This window comes from Nasonia vitripennis, chromosome 3 (genome assembly GCF_009193385.2).
Source record: "Nasonia vitripennis strain AsymCx chromosome 3, Nvit_psr_1.1, whole genome shotgun sequence".
Lineage (NCBI taxonomy): Eukaryota > Metazoa > Arthropoda > Insecta > Hymenoptera > Pteromalidae > Nasonia > Nasonia vitripennis.
Genome location: NC_045759.1, coordinates 19,304,311 through 19,325,145, shown reverse-complemented (window position 1 = coordinate 19,325,145; position 20,835 = coordinate 19,304,311). Strand labels below are relative to the sequence as shown.

The 20,835-nt window shown below is 41.6% G+C and overlaps 4 protein-coding genes across 7 annotated transcripts; 2 read left to right on the top strand and 2 right to left on the bottom strand.

The window, feature by feature from the left end:
- The first annotated feature begins 1 nt into the window (after position 1).
- Positions 2 to 6,607, top strand: LOC100118512 (myeloid leukemia factor). 4 transcript variants are annotated; one of them, XM_008206987.4, is made up of 7 exons: positions 86 to 391; positions 760 to 979; positions 1,331 to 1,619; positions 1,696 to 1,855; positions 2,433 to 2,543; positions 4,394 to 4,452; positions 5,157 to 6,607. In XM_008206987.4, the coding sequence occupies exons 1-6, from the start codon at positions 339 to 341 to the stop codon at positions 4,407 to 4,409; spliced, it is 849 nt and encodes a 282-aa protein (XP_008205209.1). In that variant the 5' UTR covers positions 86 to 338; the 3' UTR covers positions 4,410 to 4,452; positions 5,157 to 6,607. The 4 variants fall into 4 exon arrangements, with proteins under 4 accessions (XP_001602461.2, XP_008205208.1, XP_008205210.1 ...); XM_001602411.6 differs by lacking the exon at positions 4,394 to 4,452 and having other exon boundaries at positions 2 to 391; XM_008206988.4 differs by lacking the exon at positions 2,433 to 2,543 and having other exon boundaries at positions 28 to 391.
- An 87-nt stretch (positions 6,608 to 6,694) lies between these two features.
- Positions 6,695 to 8,528, bottom strand: LOC100118472 (the record flags this gene model as incomplete). Its single annotated transcript, XM_008207126.3, has 3 exons — positions 6,695 to 7,402; positions 7,485 to 8,220; positions 8,311 to 8,528. Coding segments are annotated over 3 exons (1,134 nt in total), but the record flags the coding sequence as incomplete, so codon positions are not given.
- An 877-nt stretch (positions 8,529 to 9,405) lies between these two features.
- Positions 9,406 to 19,551, top strand: LOC100118433 (integral membrane protein GPR155). The gene is made up of 9 exons (XM_008206985.4): positions 9,406 to 15,612; positions 15,695 to 15,984; positions 16,064 to 16,887; positions 17,075 to 17,289; positions 17,367 to 17,509; positions 17,594 to 17,768; positions 17,846 to 18,014; positions 18,084 to 18,270; positions 18,345 to 19,551. Exons 1-9 carry the CDS (start codon positions 15,527 to 15,529, stop codon positions 18,656 to 18,658), a joined length of 2,403 nt encoding a protein of 800 aa, XP_008205207.1. The 5' UTR covers positions 9,406 to 15,526; the 3' UTR covers positions 18,659 to 19,551.
- LOC100679919 (elongator complex protein 5) lies at positions 19,548 to 20,816 on the bottom strand. Its single transcript, XM_003425984.5, has 2 exons — positions 20,591 to 20,816; positions 19,548 to 20,366 (listed from the first exon to the last, which is right to left on the bottom strand). The coding sequence occupies exons 1-2, from the start codon at positions 20,649 to 20,651 to the stop codon at positions 19,570 to 19,572; spliced, it is 858 nt and encodes a 285-aa protein (XP_003426032.1). The 5' UTR covers positions 20,652 to 20,816; the 3' UTR covers positions 19,548 to 19,569.
- Between the last annotated feature and the right edge of the window lie 19 nt (positions 20,817 to 20,835).

Below are 20,835 nucleotides of genomic sequence, written 5' to 3'. Positions count from 1 at the left end.
CGTCGGTCAGATTGTCAGAAAACGCGCATATACGGGCGATCGTAGCGCGATGTACGGCTGGGTCGGTAAGTAAATCTTCTGCGCCATTGCTGTATGTGCAGTGTGTGTGTGTATTATATACAGTTCTCTGCGCTAATACGCTTCAGCTAGACATAAGTATTAATATTATAAACTGTACACTTCACACACAATCCCAACACACGGGAGTATCAGAACTTGCTGGAAAAGCGGTGTCGAGAAGTTTCTCTGGAAGCCCCAGGTGATAGCAAAACGTGCGCTAAAGGATTATCGAAAGAGATATCGTCGAGAGGAAAAGCAAAGAAATAGTCGCGAGGAAAATGTCGCTCTTTGGATCACTGATGGGAGACTGCGAGGACGATCCTTTTTTCGGGTAAGTTCATTCGTCAGATGCTGGATTTTACGATGAAGTTTTCTTTTGAGATCACAAGGGCGAAAGTTGAGGTGGGTCGGGTTATTATTGAGATGCGAACGAGTTCGAAGAGGAAAATCGAAGAGAGCAAGCAGCTATGGCTCGAGATAACTGCTGCTGCGCCAGGGGCAATCTCTGCGGGATTTTGATATGATTAGGTTAAACGCGGAATATTGACAGCTATCAATTGTCGTCGCGATCGCTTTAGAGAATCCAACTCTCGTTGGGTCTTGGATTTTTTTCACTCAGTGATTGCATATCGAAATTTCTATTAGAGCCTCATAATGTAAACATTACATTACTTATGCTTCTGTACTTCTGAATTGCAGGCCTCACATGCAGTCTATGCAGCGAATGAACAGCATGATGAATTCAATGTTTGCTGATCCTTTTGGACTTATGGGACAAATGCAACAAATGCAAGCCCCAGCCATAATGGATGGCCACAATCCACACAATAGAATGGTTCAAATGCCTGGAATGCAAATGATGCCATTTGGTTTTCCACCTATGCCGTCTTTGAACATAGGAAGAATGTTCTCTAATTTGGTAAATAGTCATTTCATATTACTGTAACTTGAATAATCGGTTTATTTTCAGTTCAGTTTATTAATTTTCATCATTTCCTTTGAAAATTGTTTCTGGGTTATTCAAGGTACTTGAAAATTAGTGATGGTAGGAATGCAAGTTTGTACTGTATTAGTTACTAAATAATACAAGCGTTCTACTTTCACTATCAAGCTGTTTTACCTACTGATGTTAATTTGAAATGTATTCAACTACATTCATTATATTCTCATATCTTAAACTTTAAATTATTCATAATGAAATGCTCTATGATAATTTATTGTAACTCATTAACTGCTAATTAATATATATTTTCTATTTCTTATTTTACAGAATGGCATGAGCAATGACCCCAACTGTCATTCCTTTACCAGTAGTTCAATCATGACAATGACCAGTGGTCCTGATGGAAGACCACAAGTTTACCAAGAATCCATGTCATCCCGCACTGCACCAGGCGGTGTCAAAGAAACTAAAAAGACTGTCAGTGATTCGCGTACTGGAACGCGAAAAATGGCCATTGGTCATCATATTGGTGAAAGAGCTCATATTATTGAGCGTGAACAGAATTATCAAAGTGGAGACCAAGAAGAACGTCAAGAGTTCATCAACCTTGAAGAAGGTAAAATAAAAAAAATCTATTAAGAAAGAAATTTCTATAAAATTGATGTATTAACGTTTTTAATAACGATTCACAGAGGAAGCTGAAACATTCAACAGGGAATGGGAGACAAAGACAAAACGTACCATGAATGCAATTGGTGGCTCATCCTACAGACAACAGCCTAATCCTTACAGCAGATCCCAGCAGGAGCATAGGCAGTTAGCTTTGCCAAGTACAGCTCCAGCTCCATCAAGGTTAGTAAAAATTGATAGTCCCCCGTATAAAATTTAGATTAACTTTGCCTTTGTATTGGTTTTTTTATTCATGCAATAGTTTGCAGAGGTAATCATTATCAATATATCGTGCACTTGTATTTTTTCACTAGCATGCAAGTTGTGGTTGTTAGATTTATTTATCTCATAGAATCTGTAAATTGTCTGTAATCTTGAGCTGAATTAGAGAAAAGGAATCTTGGAAAGAGATTATCAAACTATTGAATTTGCTTTCAGGCAAGAGTTTTTACTTTATAGTATATCTTTATTTTCTCAACTTGTTTATTAAATTTAATCGCGATAATAAAGATTTTATCGCTTTTTTACAAGGCTCTTTCAAGGATTCTTTAGAGTTGGTCAAGTATATACATGCACAAGTGTATTATACACATATATCTGGTATGCACTAATGTGGCGACGTTATCATCATTTGTTATAAAAAGTAGCTATTCGAATTGCTTAGCACGAAATCTATCATATTTCATTCCTTATTTATTTCACACTTTTGATCGTTCTATTCTATTTGTCTTCCTTGTATCGGCGTTTGGTCAATGTATAGTGATAGTCGGCAGCCCAGTAGAACTCAGTCAAGACCAATAGCCAAAGCTAGGCGAGCGATAAGGACAGAAAATTCTACCTCTAGAGCAAATAATTCCAAATCAACGTCACGGTAAGAATCCCTCTTGTTTTCTGGAATTTGTTTACATATATATATTGCGCTATTGCATGCCTTTGCTTGCTAATCATCTGTATAGATACAACTGCTGTTTGACAAGCTTTACTTCTCTTTTTTTAAACTGCGCTTGCTAAACGAGTTTGTACATAGCAATTAATGTTAAGTTCACGTCGATACGTCGCTCAAAACGAAGACTAGAACATTTCCCCAGTCGTCATATCATTTTAGTATTTTTTATCGTAGAAAGTCAGGAAACATCAAAATAGAAAAAGTAGATAAATCTCATCGAAATTGCATTAAACCTCGCTGCGAAAATAACATTATAAATTCATGATGATAAAACAAACGAAATTTCCTCGACATCTTCTGTTCTATCAGCGCGTACGCAGAATACCGAAAAGGAAAAGCTCAGCTGTACATTTCTCTGCCACGTGTACATCTTGTCTTTCTAGCGCAGGCAGAAGTCAGCGCGCTGCTAATACATTCGTATACAGCACACGTAGAAGTGCTGGGGTTTATTTTCGACGCGTTCGCGGATATGAACTTGGATATTTTTCGCCCAGTCAGAAAAAGAGCAATCCAATTTTAGCCTGAGGAGAGACTCGCGCTAGATCGAGGCTTTCGAGAAACTGGAGTGTCCGGTTTGTATATATATACCTACGCAGCATCGATTTTGCCAAAAATTTTCTTTCTCAACTCGGATACAAAAATCTGTTGTGGTCGTTCGCGAACTGCGCGTGGGCGACGCTCCCGTTTTTCCGAGAAAAGTTGTGCTGCAGCGCATCTGTCGTATACAGCCAGTTATAAAGAATGAATCGTCTCTCTTTTTCTGCGTCTTGTTTCCGGAATGCGCTCGGGTTAACAACTTTCTTTTCCGCTCGGAGCATAGCGTCCGCTTCTTGAGGCGAGTACCTATATTTTTCGACGAGGCTGTTGCAGTAGATAGATATGTCGCTGTTCGGCGGTGAGCCGAAAACAAATGAATATAACTTATGCGTTTCGAATAATTAATATTATTATCATACTTCAAAAATTGCGCAGAGCCCGAGTATGTAGATACATACACCATCGACGTTACATAAACGTGTATAGTCTCGCGCATTATGCCGCATTGACCTACAAACTGCAAAGGCGCAGCGATGCCAAAGGGCCGACGGGCTGCACAGCACTTGATTTTTTTTCCTCCTCTCCTATATCGCGCGCGCGCGCGCGCGGAAGCCGAACAATCGAACGCGCGAATCTCGTTATCGCACCTATGCATAAAAGGTCAAGGGACAGTATGTGCAGCCGCGAGAAAGAAGAATCTCGTGCAGTCGCGCTTTGAGGGGCTGTTTTTCCCTCTGTGCACCAAGTCTCGCAAGCTAGAATCAATATTTGGCCTACATCAGAGGACTGGCATTGATTTTCTTTCGGGGTTGCCACGAGGTGCAGGTCGTCGATTTTTTTTTTCATTCGCTCCGCTACTTTGGTCTGGGGATTCCCGACGACGAGACGCCCTAGGGGTGAGAGGTTGCGTTAATTCGTTGCGGAGAATTTGCAACTGATGCGAGGATGAAATTGTAAGGCGGTTTATGCTCGGGAAGAATGAATGTTGACGTTTATATACAAAACGTAAATCATTGATTTTTATCTCTTCGTATAGAGTAAATGATTGCATGAAGTGTATATAGGCTACATTTACTTCTACATCCGCATAATACGTACGCTATGATCGTCATGCATTTGTATACAAGTATATAAATATGATATATATAAATAACCATATAAGAATTGAAAAAAAAATAGAAAAAAAAAAGAAAAGGACTGTAACTGGTATGGAATATCTTGTCTTGTATGTATTGCAGGTACAGCCACAATTAATTACATGTAAAAAGCATATAGTACGCGGTGACGCTTGCGCATCGTAAGTACTTGCATCTTACGTTTCTTTATCTCTCCCGATATACAATTATATAATATGGACAAACAGAATATGTATCTATATGTTATACTATATATTTTCCTGATTTTACAAAATGTACCATGCCAGCCTATTCACACATATGTAGCCATTGTCATTTATTCATTTTGTAGAGTGTGTACAACGCTTTGTTTACTAACGGGTTCAGAGTGACGACTATAACGCTATTGTTTTTAATATTCTGATTAACGCAGAGCGTCTCCCTAACGTTTTCTTCTTCTGCTTAACTATTGCTTTGCTGTAGAATTTTGCCAGTGTTGTGGGATTTGCTTTGAATTTTTTTTAATTTTTATCAAGTGGACGATTCACATTCTGAACCTGTTGGATAATAATCATATGTCATCTGTAAATATACAGCTGCATCAGTGTTTCCCTTTCCAATCGTGCTGTTTACAGGAAACAGCGTTACGTTTTCCATTCATGAACATTTTTCATTGAACTTAACATTCTACGATAAAAAAAACATTCACGGACGCCAATACTACAATTTGAAAAAAGTATACTTGGATAAGATAAACCAATAACTCAAAACATGCGAAAATGGCAATGATTTCGAAACGTACCGCTGATACATTAGAAAAAAATTTGCATCCATTACTTTTCCACTGACAATAATCAACCGATGCTTCTCTCTGTCCCTGAACAAGATCCGCCGAGAGTACCACTACCAGCTCGTCTCCCAGAGCGGCCCACAGCAACGGCAACAGCAGCCACCACCAGCACCAGCATCATCAACATCATCAACAGCAGCATCAGCATCAGCATCAGCAGCAGCAACAACAACAACAACATCACGAGACGTCCTCGACAGATACACCGCAGAACCTGAGCACGACGAGTCGGAAACGGGAGCACAGTCCCGAGATCATCGAGACGATCGTCCACAACAACCACAAACGCCAGTCGACGTCACCCAACAACTCGGCTCGCAATTCACGCGACTAGGAGATGTCGATGATTGTCTTCAAGACGTCGTATTCCAGGAGTCTCTGATGATCTTCTTGCCTGATGTCATACTACAATATTTTTCTTTCTTTCTTTCTTTCTTTCTTTCCTTCCTGACTATACCAACGACCATATAATAATGGAATATTACTATACACACTATGTATTTTACGGAGAATCTCCTATTTCCTTTACACAAGTTATTAGAATAATATAGGGAGACTTAGGGTCTTTAGAGTTTAACAATTTTAAGTACCTTCTGCGGTCGTTGCATGTACGTGCAGTGTAATAGTTGCGGCTCGACTCTATTCTTTCTTTCTTTTCTTTTTTTTTTTTTTATCATAGTTGAACATTAATTTTGTACTGTCCACATGTACGCGACGCGCCGTTTTTAGAGACGAGTCGCCGCCGCTGGCAAAGGCGCATTACAACAGAGCCGAGTCTATTTTAACGATTTCGAATTGTATTAGGTATTTCCGAGGCGCGTCGTCGCTCGTGCGCGCGCGATGCGTTTTATAGATTCCGCGGGTTGTATTTTTCGCTGCCGTTGTCTACAACTGATGTCTCAAGGCGACGGAGGGCAAAAATAATTTCGCCAGTATTGCCAATTTTCAACGTTCTATTGTATTTCAATTTGACGATGGTGATGGTGGTGTAATGCTGTACCGCGCATCCCTTCGTTCATACTCATTTAGTGAATTTTAACTTTTCGAGCGAGCTTATAACGTAGTTGTGAGAATCTTTCCGTTTCGAATATTATGCGCGGTAGTATAGCTGATGACGAAAAATAATAGACTTGTTTATTTTGTTACGTGACTGGTACTTTGATTTAGACAATTGCCGTGACGCAACGCGAAGATTATTTGACGAGTACGACTCGACGCAACGACTGTGCGTATTTACAAACAGTTTCCAGTTTAAAAGATGTAAAGTATTTGTAAGTTGGAGAAACCAGTCCAGTGTACCTCTGACAATCGTGTGCGTCGGCTCGAGTCGATGATCTTCGAGTATATAGATATATATATATTTTTTTTTCTTCGTGTCTATGACATTTTTCAAAGCGCTACGGGGAGCAGTCGTAGGTATAAATGTGAAAAATATAATCAACCATGTAATTTATAATGGATCAATACAATAAAGTAAATGAAATATGCCAAAACTGTTTGTTGTTTTATTCGCTAGTTATTCGGGAACGACGGGAGGGATGAGGATTAAGTTGGAAATAAGAATAGCCGGAGTATTTGAATTTTTTCTTTGAAATTTATTTCAATAAAATAAAGTTCACATGTGTTTACCTTCAGTCAAAATTATAAAAAGCGTAAGTGTGGAACATGAAGTATAATAATAATAATAATAATAATAATAGTAATCTAAAGAAAAAAATATCCCGTGTCACCTAAAAACTAGAGTTACTCAAGCTTGAAAGAAAATTGCAGTCAAAGTACATCGTCAAGTTTCGAATGAACTATTGTCCTTCCCATACAAGTTCTATCCAAATTTTCTTCAAGCCATATCGTAACGTTTCGATACCTTTGAATAAATAATAAACAAAAAATAAAAAACGATGAGACGAGCGAATACAATACATTAAAGTAGTGATTTAGTACATGTTCCCTTGCACCAGTGATAAAAATTGAATAAGAAAAAAGAATATTAAAAATCGCAGCAAATAATAGAAAATAAAAGTAAGAGGAAAGCTAGCAAAGAAAAGATAATAAGGTATGACGACGTTCTCTTTACACCCGGATTCAGGGTGCGTAAACGTGTGTTAATTATCTTTCGCCAGGGTGTTGATCTTAGCGTTGATGGTAAGTAGTTGCTTAGTGAACGACGTGTCGTACAAAACTGTTGCCAGTGCGGAGAGCAGTCCCTTAAGGTTCTCTTGCGACATGCCCATCTGACGTGAGCACTCCCCAATCATTTCCGTTTCTTCATTGTCGAGCTCGAGCTGTAACGGGATGAAAAGTGAAAATGAGTATACTCGAGTGCAGGAGAGTCGAATCGGGAGGGAAAAAGAGAAAGTAGCGCACCTTATTGAGGTCATAAAACTTGCTGAACGGTATTCTCATGCGCTTCTTGGCCCGGTTGGTCTGATGAAAGATATTGAAGGCCGGCTGGTCGAGCGTGGCCTGGAAGTAGATACCAGCGACTAGGTGTCCCTTGAAATCCCTGGCCAGTAGACTCCTGTAGTTATAGACCAAGTTACGACGCTCGGTGACGTCGATGGCAGTTAGGTATGGCCTTGCCACGTAAATGAGAGCGACTTGGCTACGCTCTAAGGCACTGGGACGAGTCTTCCTCTCGTGCCACTCGACGTAGTCGGGATCGTTCTGGCACAGCGTGTAGTTGTATTCCTTCTTGCCCTCGGGCTCGTCGCTCTGGGTGAACCAGCCGGTATGGGGATACTGTTTGTCCGCCATGACGGTGATTACCCGGGCGACGTGGTAGCCCGGATCGAGTAGCATGATACCACGGCGATTGTTGATCTCGATCTTGAGGCAGACGAGGACGTGTTCCTTCTCGCCGGAGTCGGCAGCTGGGGGGCCACCGACATAGCTAGCGATGTCGCCTATCGTCTCCTCGCAGGACACCAGATAGAGGCCCGAGGCCAGGCCTGGGAAACGCTTGTTCAGGCCGCAGAGTCGGCGCAGAAGCTCGAAGCCGAGACCGACGCATGTGTGACGCTCGTTGACAATGAGGGGTTGGTATTTACGGTAGAAGTGCTCCAAATTGCTCTCTCCGCTCTTCTTGAAGTCCCTGTAGAACCTGGATGGCGGAGACACGAAATACGAGGAGATTAGAGATTGCTGGACACGTATGCACATGTAGATTAAAGTTTCAAGTGCGCCGACTCACCTCAAGACATTGTCGACCGTGTCGTAACGACGCTCGCGGAGCAATCGCTGAGTTTCAAGTTCAACGCTGCTTGCTAGTTCCTCGTACTGTTCGACCGTATCTACGGTCAGGGCTGGCGTCTCGTAGTGGCCCCAGACCGGCAGGGGTAGCGGCGCACCCCTGATCCAGGGCCCGCGTGCCTGCCCCTGCGGCTGGCACCACACATCTGCCTGTTCGAGTCAACTCGGCCACTCGCTGCCCCATCGGCCAACCGTTGGCACGTAGCCATGCTCGTCCCTGCAGCTGCTTATGGGCTCCACAGGGCACTCTCCGTCTTTTTGACTCTTCTCTCGCTCTGAAATTCGCACGGAAGAAAAAGACCATTAGTACAAGTCTATCGCGCTCTGCGAGTACGCATAGAGAGTCTCGAATTTAGCGCACGTGTTTCCCTTCTCTTGGTCGCGACCTCGGCGAGCTGCTGCTGCGCGGCGCTCGACTTTCAAAATTTCGCAAGACGCTGCATGCGGGGCGTCTTGTTTATACAGAAGACCGCGCACTCGAGCGATTCCAGGCCATTTGCCCGCCATGCCTAGGTATATTGCACGGCATTGCAGGACGCCCGCACTCGGCTGCCTGGGCGAAAACGCCCAAGTAGCAGCGTATAGGGTCGTCGCCGTCGCCCCGATGACGTGTCAGCCGAGCAGCGAGACTCGAGAGTGTCTACAGCCATCGCGTCCGACTTTCTCGTGGCTGAACGAAGCACGCACGCGTGCGGGAGCGAGGCAAGATCGTCTTGCCCCTTTTCTGCCTCGTTACGTAAGCTGGCGTGCAAACTCGGAAAAGCCTGCGCTATATTCAAGCCAACATCTCGAGAGGAGAAGGGAAAAAGCGCGTGTATACAAGATACAAGTAGCGAGATAAATATAAGATAACGAGGCTGCGGATGTACTCACCCATACAATGAGCGCACCAATCAAATAAAAACTTGTCCTCCTTTGAGGTTGTGCTGGATGTGACCGTATCCGAAGTCCAAGCAGAACTGATCTGGGGAGGTGCGGCTCGCAGCTTATGTAGACAGCAGCGCCCCCCGGGTTTCCCCGCTTCGTCGCCGCCTACTCCCTCCTCTTCGCGCTCGCCCCTGAATTGTTCACGTCACGCCAGTGTTTACTTGTGCGCGTGTATGCTTACATCGCACACACACACACACACACACCGATACGTGCGAAAGAGAGTTTACGACTATCTGGATAGACTGTTATAACGCAGGGATTTTCAAAGGCCGCTGCATCAGCTGGCATGTGCGTGTGTATGTATATACGTATAGGTGCAAGGTCGAGGAGAGTTCGCCGAGCTGACTCTTCGCCTCTCTCCATATAGACGACTAGCAGAGGATGATAGTACGGATGATTTTGTCAACAACAGCTGTTCTCGCTCGCTCGAGATCTCTACGTTTTCTCGGAGATCGGAAACACCGACACGTTGCCGACACACCCACACACGCGCGCGCACCTGCGGGAGGTCAAGCCCCTCTCTTATTTCTTTCTTTATCTCGCTCCTTTGGCACATATATACAGATATATGCGAGTGTGCGCACGCGGCTATCTATATTCACTTATCTCTCTCTCTCTCTCTCTCTCTCTGAGCGTTTTCTTTGTATGTTATTATTGCGCCGCGTTGTTTTCACACGACGCTGCGGTATAAAACGTGAGCAAATTTAAAGCAAAAAAAATGTTATGTTTGCATTGTATTGAAGAGAGTGACCATTGCTATGGACAGATTATAATATGGACAAGGTGCGCGGATTATTGTCCAACACACACGAACAAAGCTCCGCGGCGAAAGATAAAACCCGCGGGCTTCCAAGAACGCGAACAGGCTCGTGTTCCGCACACACACACACGCGCAGGAGCTTATCGTCGTGTTGATTCGTCTTCTGTAAAGTACAAACACTCGCGCGCGCGCGCACACTAGTATAGGAGAAACTGCGTAGTTAGATCTTCGGGGTGAAAAATCCGAAGCGAAGTGCTCATCAGCTTCTCTCTGTCTCACGTGTTTGGATTCTGGATTTCAGCACGTGTCTCTCTCTCTCTCTCTCTCTCTCTCTGTGCGCACATAATAATACTCTGTAATTTTCGAGCTGTATTTTAGGGGGACGAGGATCAGCGTTACGCAACGGCGGCTAATTAAATTTATACGACGATAAGTCAGTTGGAACGTTCGTAGCGGCTGATGCGTATATATCGCGTTTGCGAAAAAGCACTCGACTTCTTTTTCCCCATCAGACTTTGCCCGCGCCTTCACCTTCGTGGAAATAACAGAGACTGTTTACACGGGCATACGTTCCTGCAGAGTATAATAAAGTGCGATGACGTCGTGGGAGGATCGAGTAGTCAATTCAAGTGCTCACCGGACTTTATTTTACAAAATATATTTACACCAGCTACTATGTCGCTTATATAACGGATCTTGGAAGGCGTATCGGCGTTAATGCGAGCATCGCTACGTAGCTTCTACGGTATAGATTTTAACTCGAACAAACGCGTCCCTGATGAATAGAGCGAGTATAATAGCGGAACAAGATGCGCAATTCCCCGAAGCTTCTTATTCGGTTCGTTATAAACAATAAATCTTTCCCGCGAAATTTCGAAACCGTGCGTGCTTTCTCAATCTCTCTCCTAAAATTACCTCTCGCGGGTAAGTGCGACATTAACTATCCCAGCGCATTTATCTACATTGCCTGTTTGATCACAAAATAATACGGAAAGTACCCTCTCTCTCTCTCTCTCTCTCTGTCTGCCAGGCATAATTTCGAAAGTGCAACACGCAGTCGCGAGAGAGCTATAATTGTGCAATACAAACGTACACAGGCGCACTAGCGTCACACGTGACGCTCGCCGAACCGGTTTACGCTCGCGCGCGTGTATCAAGTGTCAGTCAACGGGCGCGTGTGATGAAAAAAAAATTTACCCGAGAGAGCGAGTTATGCACTGCTCTTTTCTCTCTTTCTCTCTCAATTATAAGCTCTCACAATGTGCAGAACGTGTACAGGCATGGAATAGCTTACTCAAAGCGTCACCGAAGTTGCGTCATGATACTGTACTCTACTATGCGGGAGGAGTATGCTAGATTTAGATTATCCATTTGGACTTTACGCGAAATTCGGGGAGAAGCTGCGCATGAATTTTACGTAGATCGGCTTTGCTTTTACGGCTTCGTATTAAATTTAATCGCTCATGCAGTGTGGAGTAGCGTTTTATTCGCGCAGCTCTGTATATGAGGAAAGTACGTATAAGCGGCTCGAGATTTTCGCCGTCGTTGCACTGTCGCGGCTATGTAATACCTGAGATCCGTTTCCTTGTGTCATTATATATATATATATATACAAAGGAGGATAAATAGCAAGTATGTTTATTCAATAAAATTTTACACGTCACGTCTCGAGTTTTTCGAACCGCGTGCGTTGATAAATAATTTTGACACGCACCGCCTGACTAAACGAGCCGATCGGCGTGCATAAAAGAATACAAGGCTTTCAAGCATACCGATACGCTTATCTCACTGCGCTGTATACAAAGAAACATAAAAACCATTATGCGCAAGATATCGCTAATTAGCCGCATCAACGTTCTCTTTCTCATCGCCTCAAAGTTGTAGTGAATGTCACTATATTGCGCATTAAAAATTAGCAGACAGGAAAGTAGAAGAAAAAAAAAATGAGGCTCGACGCGCGTAGTATAACACAGACGACAGCGAAAGATCGACGAGTAGTAGCAACGGCATCACGCACGTACGCGAGAGCACATATAACGCTTTGGATTATACGTATAACAGCGTTTCCTGGATTTCACTCGGCAGACGTCGACGTTTTCTTTTATTACTCCTACCTGCAATAATGCGATGTATAGGTAATGAAAAATTGTTATATTCTTAAAGGAGCAATTCCAAGGGGGTAAATGAGAGGAGAAGAGTGTGTGGCTATTCTAAAAATAAATACATCAGAAAATCGAATAGAACAGAGCGTCGATCGATGTTCGTAGCGCGAGGAGGGGGAGTAGGGCAGAACAAGGGCGATCTATCGCGCTAATCAACGATCTCCGCCTCGCTCGACCAGCATTATTACGCGCTCAATTAGCTGTATGTGCGTTCACACACTTTCTTCGTACCTATTAATGTGACCTACGACACACACACACACACACATAAAGCGTCGGTCGTTATTCCGGAGGATTAATTTTTCAGGCTAACGCGATACATCTATAATATACACTGTACAGCGGAATAAGCGAATTCAGAGATAACGGAGCTGCGGCTGCGTCGTGTGCCGATATCTAGTGCATTCTATATAACCTATAGCTGCGATGCGTCACGAGCTGAAAACGTGAGGCACGTTTTATACTGCGAATTCTGACTTGTATATGCAGCGAATAATCGTAAAAATATGTGGGAGAGGATATAATCCAGAGACGAGCTTATTTGCGTCTTTTTCGTGCAGATGCGCTGAGACCGGAAATGCGAGACTGCAGTATATATATATATATATAGAGAGAGAGAGAGCAGAGGATACGAGGCACTGGAAGGAACAGTCGTAAAAAGGAGCTGCGCTTTCTTACGAAAGCGATCATTTTCCATCTCGCGGCTGATTTATATATTATCAAGTGTTTATATGGAGGAACGGAAATCGTTTTCATATCGCTTGCGCGAGGTCACAAAAAAAAAAAAAAACATTTCCTCCATATACATTAACCGAGCGTGACAGCCTTGATAAATACCGTTGGCTACATGGGAGGATTTGAAAAAATTTCTAGTACATCGTCTAAGGTTAAAAATCACACTACTCATCGGTATGCGAATTTTCGAATAGGAAGCAGTATCCGAAAGCAAACGACAACACAATCGTTGTACACTATACAGCCTTTCGAGAGATGTATTTTTAGGCCGTAGATAAGTACCGATCAATACGAGGATTTCCGCTGTATCCTCGCACATCAACGAGTCGCGCCGCCAAAGGGGAATTACGCCCGTGTAACTATGTAGTTGGATCCATCTGACGTCAGGCCAGTGGCGGTAGGCAAGTGTGCCGCCGGTTTCTTTTCTGTATTTTTTTTTTTTTTTTTTTCGAGGACTCGATTTAGATTCTTGTCGGGGGAACTTTGGCCCTTCGTCGAGTCGTGCGTATATAGCTGCGTGTAAGATTGACGTCGAAGGCGCGGAATTCGTTATTTTATTGCGGGGGTGTATAATGATAGCCTGTAATTACATTACAGGCTATACACGCGCACTACACGAGAAATTGTTTCAGAACTCTGCGTTTCAGGCGAGTTATCGCGCATAAATCGTCGGTTTTTCTTCTTGAATTCTGAGGTAAATTAGAGCACGTACGGTTTTTTCAAAAGTATATAACGGTTTCGTGACGCAATTTTCGCAAAAACTCGCGCTCCTTATATTATTGTGTCACGTAGCTTGTTTCAAAGCTGAACGTTATGCAGATACAAAAAAAGCGCTTAATCCACGACTAGCGTGCTCTTTTATTGTTACTAATCGCAGCGAATAATAACCTTTCGAGATAAGCGAGTGTTATCCGCTCGAGCCATCGATCGATTACAAGACACATTTTCAATCAAATTATCATCGCAGAAAAAAAGTAGGTGTATTCGCAGCGACAACATCAAATAAAAATACCGCCGCGATGTAGTCCGCAACAACAACACACACACACGCACACACACACACACACACAGCTGTGGTATCTCGCACGCGAAATCCCCCTCTCTGGTGTATAACAAGCGCAAGTCGCTGCAGAGTATAAAAAAGTATGAGCGAAGGCGATATCGCGTTACAAAGATACAGAAAATTTGCAGCGCGAGAGTAAATAGAATATGGTGTTTTGCAATAACAGGACTATTTTCGGGCGTCGGAGTATATACGCATGTTTATCTCCCGCGGAGGCGATGAGTCACGGGCGTAAATGGGAAATGTTTTTTTGTGACTCATGCAGTAGTGCACTTACAATAGCATGAAGTACCTACGGGCGATAATTGAAAGGACAAAGTACAGAGATTGAGATGATTCAGTAAAACTTCTGTGTCTGAGGATCGTCACGTTTTGCGTTGGTGTTGTTTGTTATGAATTTTCACGATCACCGAGCTTTGCTACTATCGAATTAACAGCTGATGCGCGTTTTCCCCTTGTTTACCTGATGTTCGCGCGATAGAAGTAATTTTCCTATTCAAAACACGTTGTTTGTTTAGCCTTCGCGCGTAATAGAACATAATATGAATTAGCTAGCAAATTTTAGAAAATTGATATAAAAGAATTATTAGATTATGATCCTACGCATCCTTCCAACAATAGCTCACCCGTGAAAAAACTGGAGAAAAAGAGAGTACTCAGGAGTCGAGGAGCAATTTCAGGGACAAAAAACCCACACGACCTCTCCCTGCTCCCTGCTCCCTCTCACTCGTGTGCGCAAGCGCCCTGACGAAAAACAACAAAGGTGTTCCCCCGCAGCTTCCGCCATGTACGTACCTATATAGGTACTTACTTACAGAGAGAGAGAGAGAGAGAGAGAGAGGTTGGCGGTATTCGTGCAACAGACCAACAGTTCAGAAACCCCGTACAAACTCTCCAGCAGCCTCCGGTCGATAAAACAGCTGTTTCGCGCTGTGCACGCAATTCAGCTCGCGCCTGATTCGCCGTCATCGCGCATGTGACGTTCGTTGCGAGTAAGAGCGAGAAAGAGAGAAAGAGACAGAAAAAAATCCGCGAGCGCGTGATGTCTGTCCCGAGGAGAATGGAGGACCATAGAGAGGCTCGTCCTAACCTACGCGCTCGCCCGATCGTGTCGCGATAAAGCTGCGATTTTCGCCTCGTTTGCATCGGAGTTCGTTGAATCTGGCGGTAAATGTGGCACGAGAAACTCGCGATTAATCCTGCGGCTACGAGCGACTCGACTGACACCTGCTGCGAACGGCGTTTGTCGCATCGAGAACTGCAGTGAAAATATATCTTACACTCCGCTTTTCGTGCGCTAATACGTTCTCTTCTTTGCAATTAAATCGCGACCGACGTGAGATGAACGAGAGTAGTGTTGATCAAACAATTACAACTTTCCTCGTCACGTGACTTTGTGCAAGCATTCCTTCGCGCACTCGTTGCGAATGGTGTTTCGCGCCGCGACTAATAGCGGAAAAGCCCACCAGCTGCAGCTATTTCAATCGTCAGAGATTGAAAATTAAAAATGGATCTTGCGGATAACAAGGAAGCTACCCCCACGGATAGCTTGTATCTTGCTCTGGTGCAATGTTTTGGAATAATCATATGCGGGTGAGTGGCTGTGCACTTTCCTTTACGAGCTTTTATCTCAAGATTGCATCGACAGATGTTTCAAGGAAATGCTTTCTTTCAGCTACATCGCCGGAAGACTGGAAGTTATCACAAGGTCAGAAGCAAATGGGTTGAATACCTTCGTCGGGACCTTTTCCTTGCCAGCCCTGATTTTCCTGTCCATGGCCAAGCTGGACTTTTCTACCGTTAATTGGAAATTTTTACTGGCTGTCTTTATAGCCAAAAGTGTGGTCTTTTTTGTTGTGCTGATCAGTTGCGTGCTAAGTACAAAACCTTCCAATCTTGGACGATCAGCCCTTTTTGCTATATTTACCACGCAGAGCAATGATTTTGCTATTGGGTATCCAATGAGTAAGTTATGAGCTTTTTGTTCAATGATGAATCTTTTCCTGTGTACAAGTGTATGACTTCATTGATGACATTTTTTCAGTCAATGCGCTATACGGCTCAACTCATCCAGAATATTCTGCTTACTTGTATCTCATGGCACCAATATCTCTGGTTGCTCTTAATCCAATTGGCTTTGTCTTTTTGGAAATCAACAAAAGGCATCAAAGTGAAGAAAATCGATTGAACGGCACTAATTTAGATATGTTCAAAGCTATTGCCAAAGGGGTAGCCCTAAACCCTGTGCTTCTTATGACTGTCCTTGGAATCATAGGAAACCTCATCTTCAGTCATAATCTTCCAGCTATAATTCTAGTGGTTTTAGAAGTGCTTGGAAATGCATTTTCAGCCACTGCTCTGTTCTTGCTTGGCCTAATGATGGTTGGAAAAATTCACAAACTCAAAGGTGCTGCATTGGTCATCCCTGGCATCCTTATATCTATAAAACTTCTAGTCCTTCCACTCATAATAAGGGAATCTGTAGTTTTTCTGAGCGCTGGAGAAAATTCTACGGATACATCAGATCTGAGTACATTTGGTTTCCTATATGGAACAATACCAACTGCTCCTGCTCTCTTTATTTTTACACTTCGTTATAATATTGACATAGACTTGGTTGCCTCGGCAATGGTAGTCTGCACATTTTTATCTGCACCTCTCATGTTTATATCAGCAAAATTGATTGATGCCATGGGAAGCGGAATGTCTCCTACAGACTATGCGAAAGAGTTAAAAGCTTTCTCTCTTGATACGAGCGCGGCATCGGTGGCTGCTTGTATTTGGTTACTCATCTGTTTCCTAGCTATCAAAAGAAAAAGCCTTAAAAGTGCAACTCACAGATGTACTTTGTGCCTGATTTTTGCACAGGTATGAAATTCATACATTTTTTGTGTACATATGTTTCTATTTTTTTGTAAAATTAAAAATAATTTCCAAAGATTAAAATATTGCATGTTTATTTTTCTATTTATTTTCTAAATTGTGAAGAATAAGAAATACTATCTTTTAATCGGGTATCAAAGGCTACTTTTTAAAAAAATGTTTCATTTTCTAGCTTGTGACAGCAGTGGGTGTCATTATTTGGACAAAGCTAGATGCTAGCAGTGTTGGAACTTTTGTTTGGTACACTCAATTTCTTTTTATAACCCTTGGAATTTATGCTAGTCGTTTTTGGACAACTGCTATTGCTCTAACTCTTTTATTCTTGAGTTCACAAACTCTCGCTTTTGTTGTGAATTTACAAAAATGGCTTTTTATTCTATGCTGGGGGTATGTATCAATACTTATGGAAATTCAAATTTTAATCAATTTAAAAAATGTTTGTCTAAAATTCTATTATTTTTCAGGATACCGTGTATAATCATAACTATAATGTGTTTAGCAGTAACTCCAACTATTCCTAGTGATACTGAACTCAAGAATCCAAATTTTCAGTTTGGTAGAATTCATGTAGCTGTCACTATACTAGTTTTAATTTTTTGCTTTGTTGGTAAATATTGCACACTCATAAAATTTTCATACCGTAAATATCGTGAAAAAGATAAATAAAAATAATGTGATGTTTGTATTTTAGTTACTGTGGGATGTTTGATTTTACGTCAAAGATATCAGAGACGAAACGATACGATATCATCTTACAGTAGTTTAATTCCAACAGCAGCAGAATCTTCGAGTAGATTAACGACGGGAAGAAATGTTGTTGATGTGGAAGATCTTGTATCTCCCACTAGAATATCAAGCTTAAACGCGTAATAATGAAATGATGATTAAAATGTTATTTATTTTCTATTACTGCAATGGTTAATTTTTTCCATGCTCTTTACAGTGCGCCCTTTGCCAACGACTGTTCTAATGGATTATGTGGTACAGGAGAGGATCACGACTGCAGCAGAGAATGCGAATCGGAAAATGAAGCTGAAGCAGACACCATGGAAGATCCGCAAATACTCCGGCATCTTATTCTTTTGATTTTACTGCTATGCTCCATGTTCATAGTGAGTATCCAAATTTTTTTAGATGAAAAACGAAGGTTAACGTTTCTTCTAATCCAACTTCATTTATAGGGCCTCGCAATGTCGGTAGCAACGCTGATTATGGAACAAATGACTGGAATCTATACTGAGCTTGCATTTCTGGATGTCGCTTTGGGTTTTGGCCAATCCCTGGTAGCATTTGCTATCTTTGGTCTTGACCCTGGTCTAGGCAGACTGGGCTGCTGGCTAAGGAATATATTCAGAAAATGGAGGCTGGGTAAGAAAAAGTCTTTTTAAACTTACAATTAGAATTCCTTAAACTGTTGAGATTAATCGTTTTTATTCCGACAGAAAAAGAGTTACAACTTCCAGACGAGGAATCGCTGAGTCCAGAAGCAAAGGCCTTCCGCGAGCAGTTTCGTCGTTGTTACCTGGCCAAGTGCCAGGCCCGCATCGCTGCCTGTCGAAGGCATCTCTTGCGTACCTACACGGGTGTATTTACCGGCAGTGACCTTGTCAACTGGCTCCTGGAGGCCGGCGTTGCCAAAGATCGCGAAGAGGCCATTTACTATGGTCGATGTCTCCTTGACAGCAGAGTGTTGAACCACATTGACGGCACGCAACACTTTCAAGACCGAAATCTCCTCTACACCTTCCGTGCATGATGAGGTTCTATAAGCGCACTTGCAGCTCTGGTACATGAGCGCGCTTGCATGTACATCTATTTTGAGGGACTGACTAGGAGATTTTGAATTTGAGGCTGACGTAATAATTTTTGAATATCATTTAGTTTAGGGCTACTAGTAAGGATAATTGCAATTGATGTAAGGCAAAATGTGTCACTTTTATTTCTTAATTTTGTGGGAGATATAGAGGCAATTTTTTCGAAACAGCCATTTCGATCAATGATCTCGAGCTAAAAGGTTGAAAAATTATCGTAAAAGATAAGGATTTTTTTTTAATATTGACCAAGGAAAGTAGGTAAATGCCTTGTTAGATGCAAGCTTTAGTTCCTATTATTTATACAATGACAAAAATCGTATTTTTGTTTAGAAATATAAAGAGTATTTAATGTTTTTATATAGCGACCTGCAAGTATATAAAAACTAGTTGGATTGCTTATAAAACTGTTTTTTCATATTGTAACATTTACGTTATATTTACAACAATTATTCTTTGACATAATATACAATGATGAATGAAGTGCTGGCACTTATTAATCTTTCTGAAGATTGAAAATGTAAATAAGTCGAGATACTTTTCTACGAGATATAATTTATTTGAACAAGTGGAAAGTAACGAAAGTCTTAGAAAAGTTCAATATATTTTGAAATGTTGAATCATGTGAATTTCAAAGTTTGTACATATGAAGATATAATTTATTACTCATTGTCCAATCTAAGAAGAAGCTGCCTTTACTGGGCTAGTCCCTGATTTGTAAAGCTCGAGCACTTTTTGTTTTGAAAGAACAAAGTATTTTATTAAGAAGACAATAAGAGGAAGTCATTGTGATGTATGTATATTTATGGAAAGTAATAAATACACGACAGAATATAAATTTTTGCATTTTCTTTAATCATATATCTAAATCATCATCTGGATCTTCCTCATCCAAATCATCTACATCATCCGGTACATAAATAATTTTTGATTCTCTTCCAGGATTGCCTGGCAAAATATAAGGCAGTGGCACACTGTCCCTTTGTTTCATTTCATGCTCATTCATCTCTATCCTAAAGGAAGCTTGTGGTTTGACTGTTGCTTCTGGGGGTTTGTTTACTTCTGGTTTTAAAGTTAAACTATCTGGAATCTTTTCAGTCTCAATACTGTAAGTTTCCACATTTTGTTTGACCAACTCATTCCAATGTGAAATGCTACCACCAGGTTTCTTATGTATCACAGACACCTCGTAATGTATGTTTGAATCATAAGCCACTTTTTTAGATTTATTTAATTTGAGATATGTGTTGCCCAGTGTTTCCATCCTGGGAATATTCTGATGAAAATCCCTTCTATAGATGCAAAACACCTGTGACCTATGCTTTTGATACAGTTTTTCAATAAACTTGCAGGCCTTAGAAACTCCAATTTGCAAAGCCAATGTACTCAAGCAGTCAATAACAAAGATAGAATTTATGTGCTGTGAAACAAAGTGAGATATTTTCTCAAACAGATCAACTTCTTCATCTTGCACATCTGTGCTAAAATAATCTTGTACTTGAATGTCAGTCAAATTGGTAGACTTCAGACACTTTTCCAAGTGGTACTTAGGATTGGAAAAGAGTAAAATATATACAGGATGCTCTATGCCTTTTTTCCTGATTGCTTGAAGCCACGCTATTATCAGATTTACAGAGTAACTTGCATCCACCCCTGAAATTGAAAATATTTATAACTAAAGATCGGTATAATTAACAAATTCACGAATGATGCACAAAATATATCATTAATGAAATTGCAAATATATTGGTAATTATTTTGACCACATCATTGAATCGTATATACACAATTCGGGATGTCCAAAACAAATAAATACTGTCAAGGTAGAATTGTTGTTTTGGAGCAAAAAGGGTTATGTTTACACTCGTAATTCTTACCTTCGTCCACAACAATGAACTTGTTGCCATCTGTCGTTGGTAGATTCAACAGCTGCGTCATTATATTATTTCCTCACCTCAGTCAACCTTGTTGTGGACCAATTAATAACAGAAAAATTTACTATTTTTCCGCGAAAAAATCGGTGTCAGTGTCATGCTGCTATCTCGCGAAACTGTATAGTACACGTTATATATATTTCCTCAAATTACCGGCACGCCATCTACTTATATACCTACAGTATACT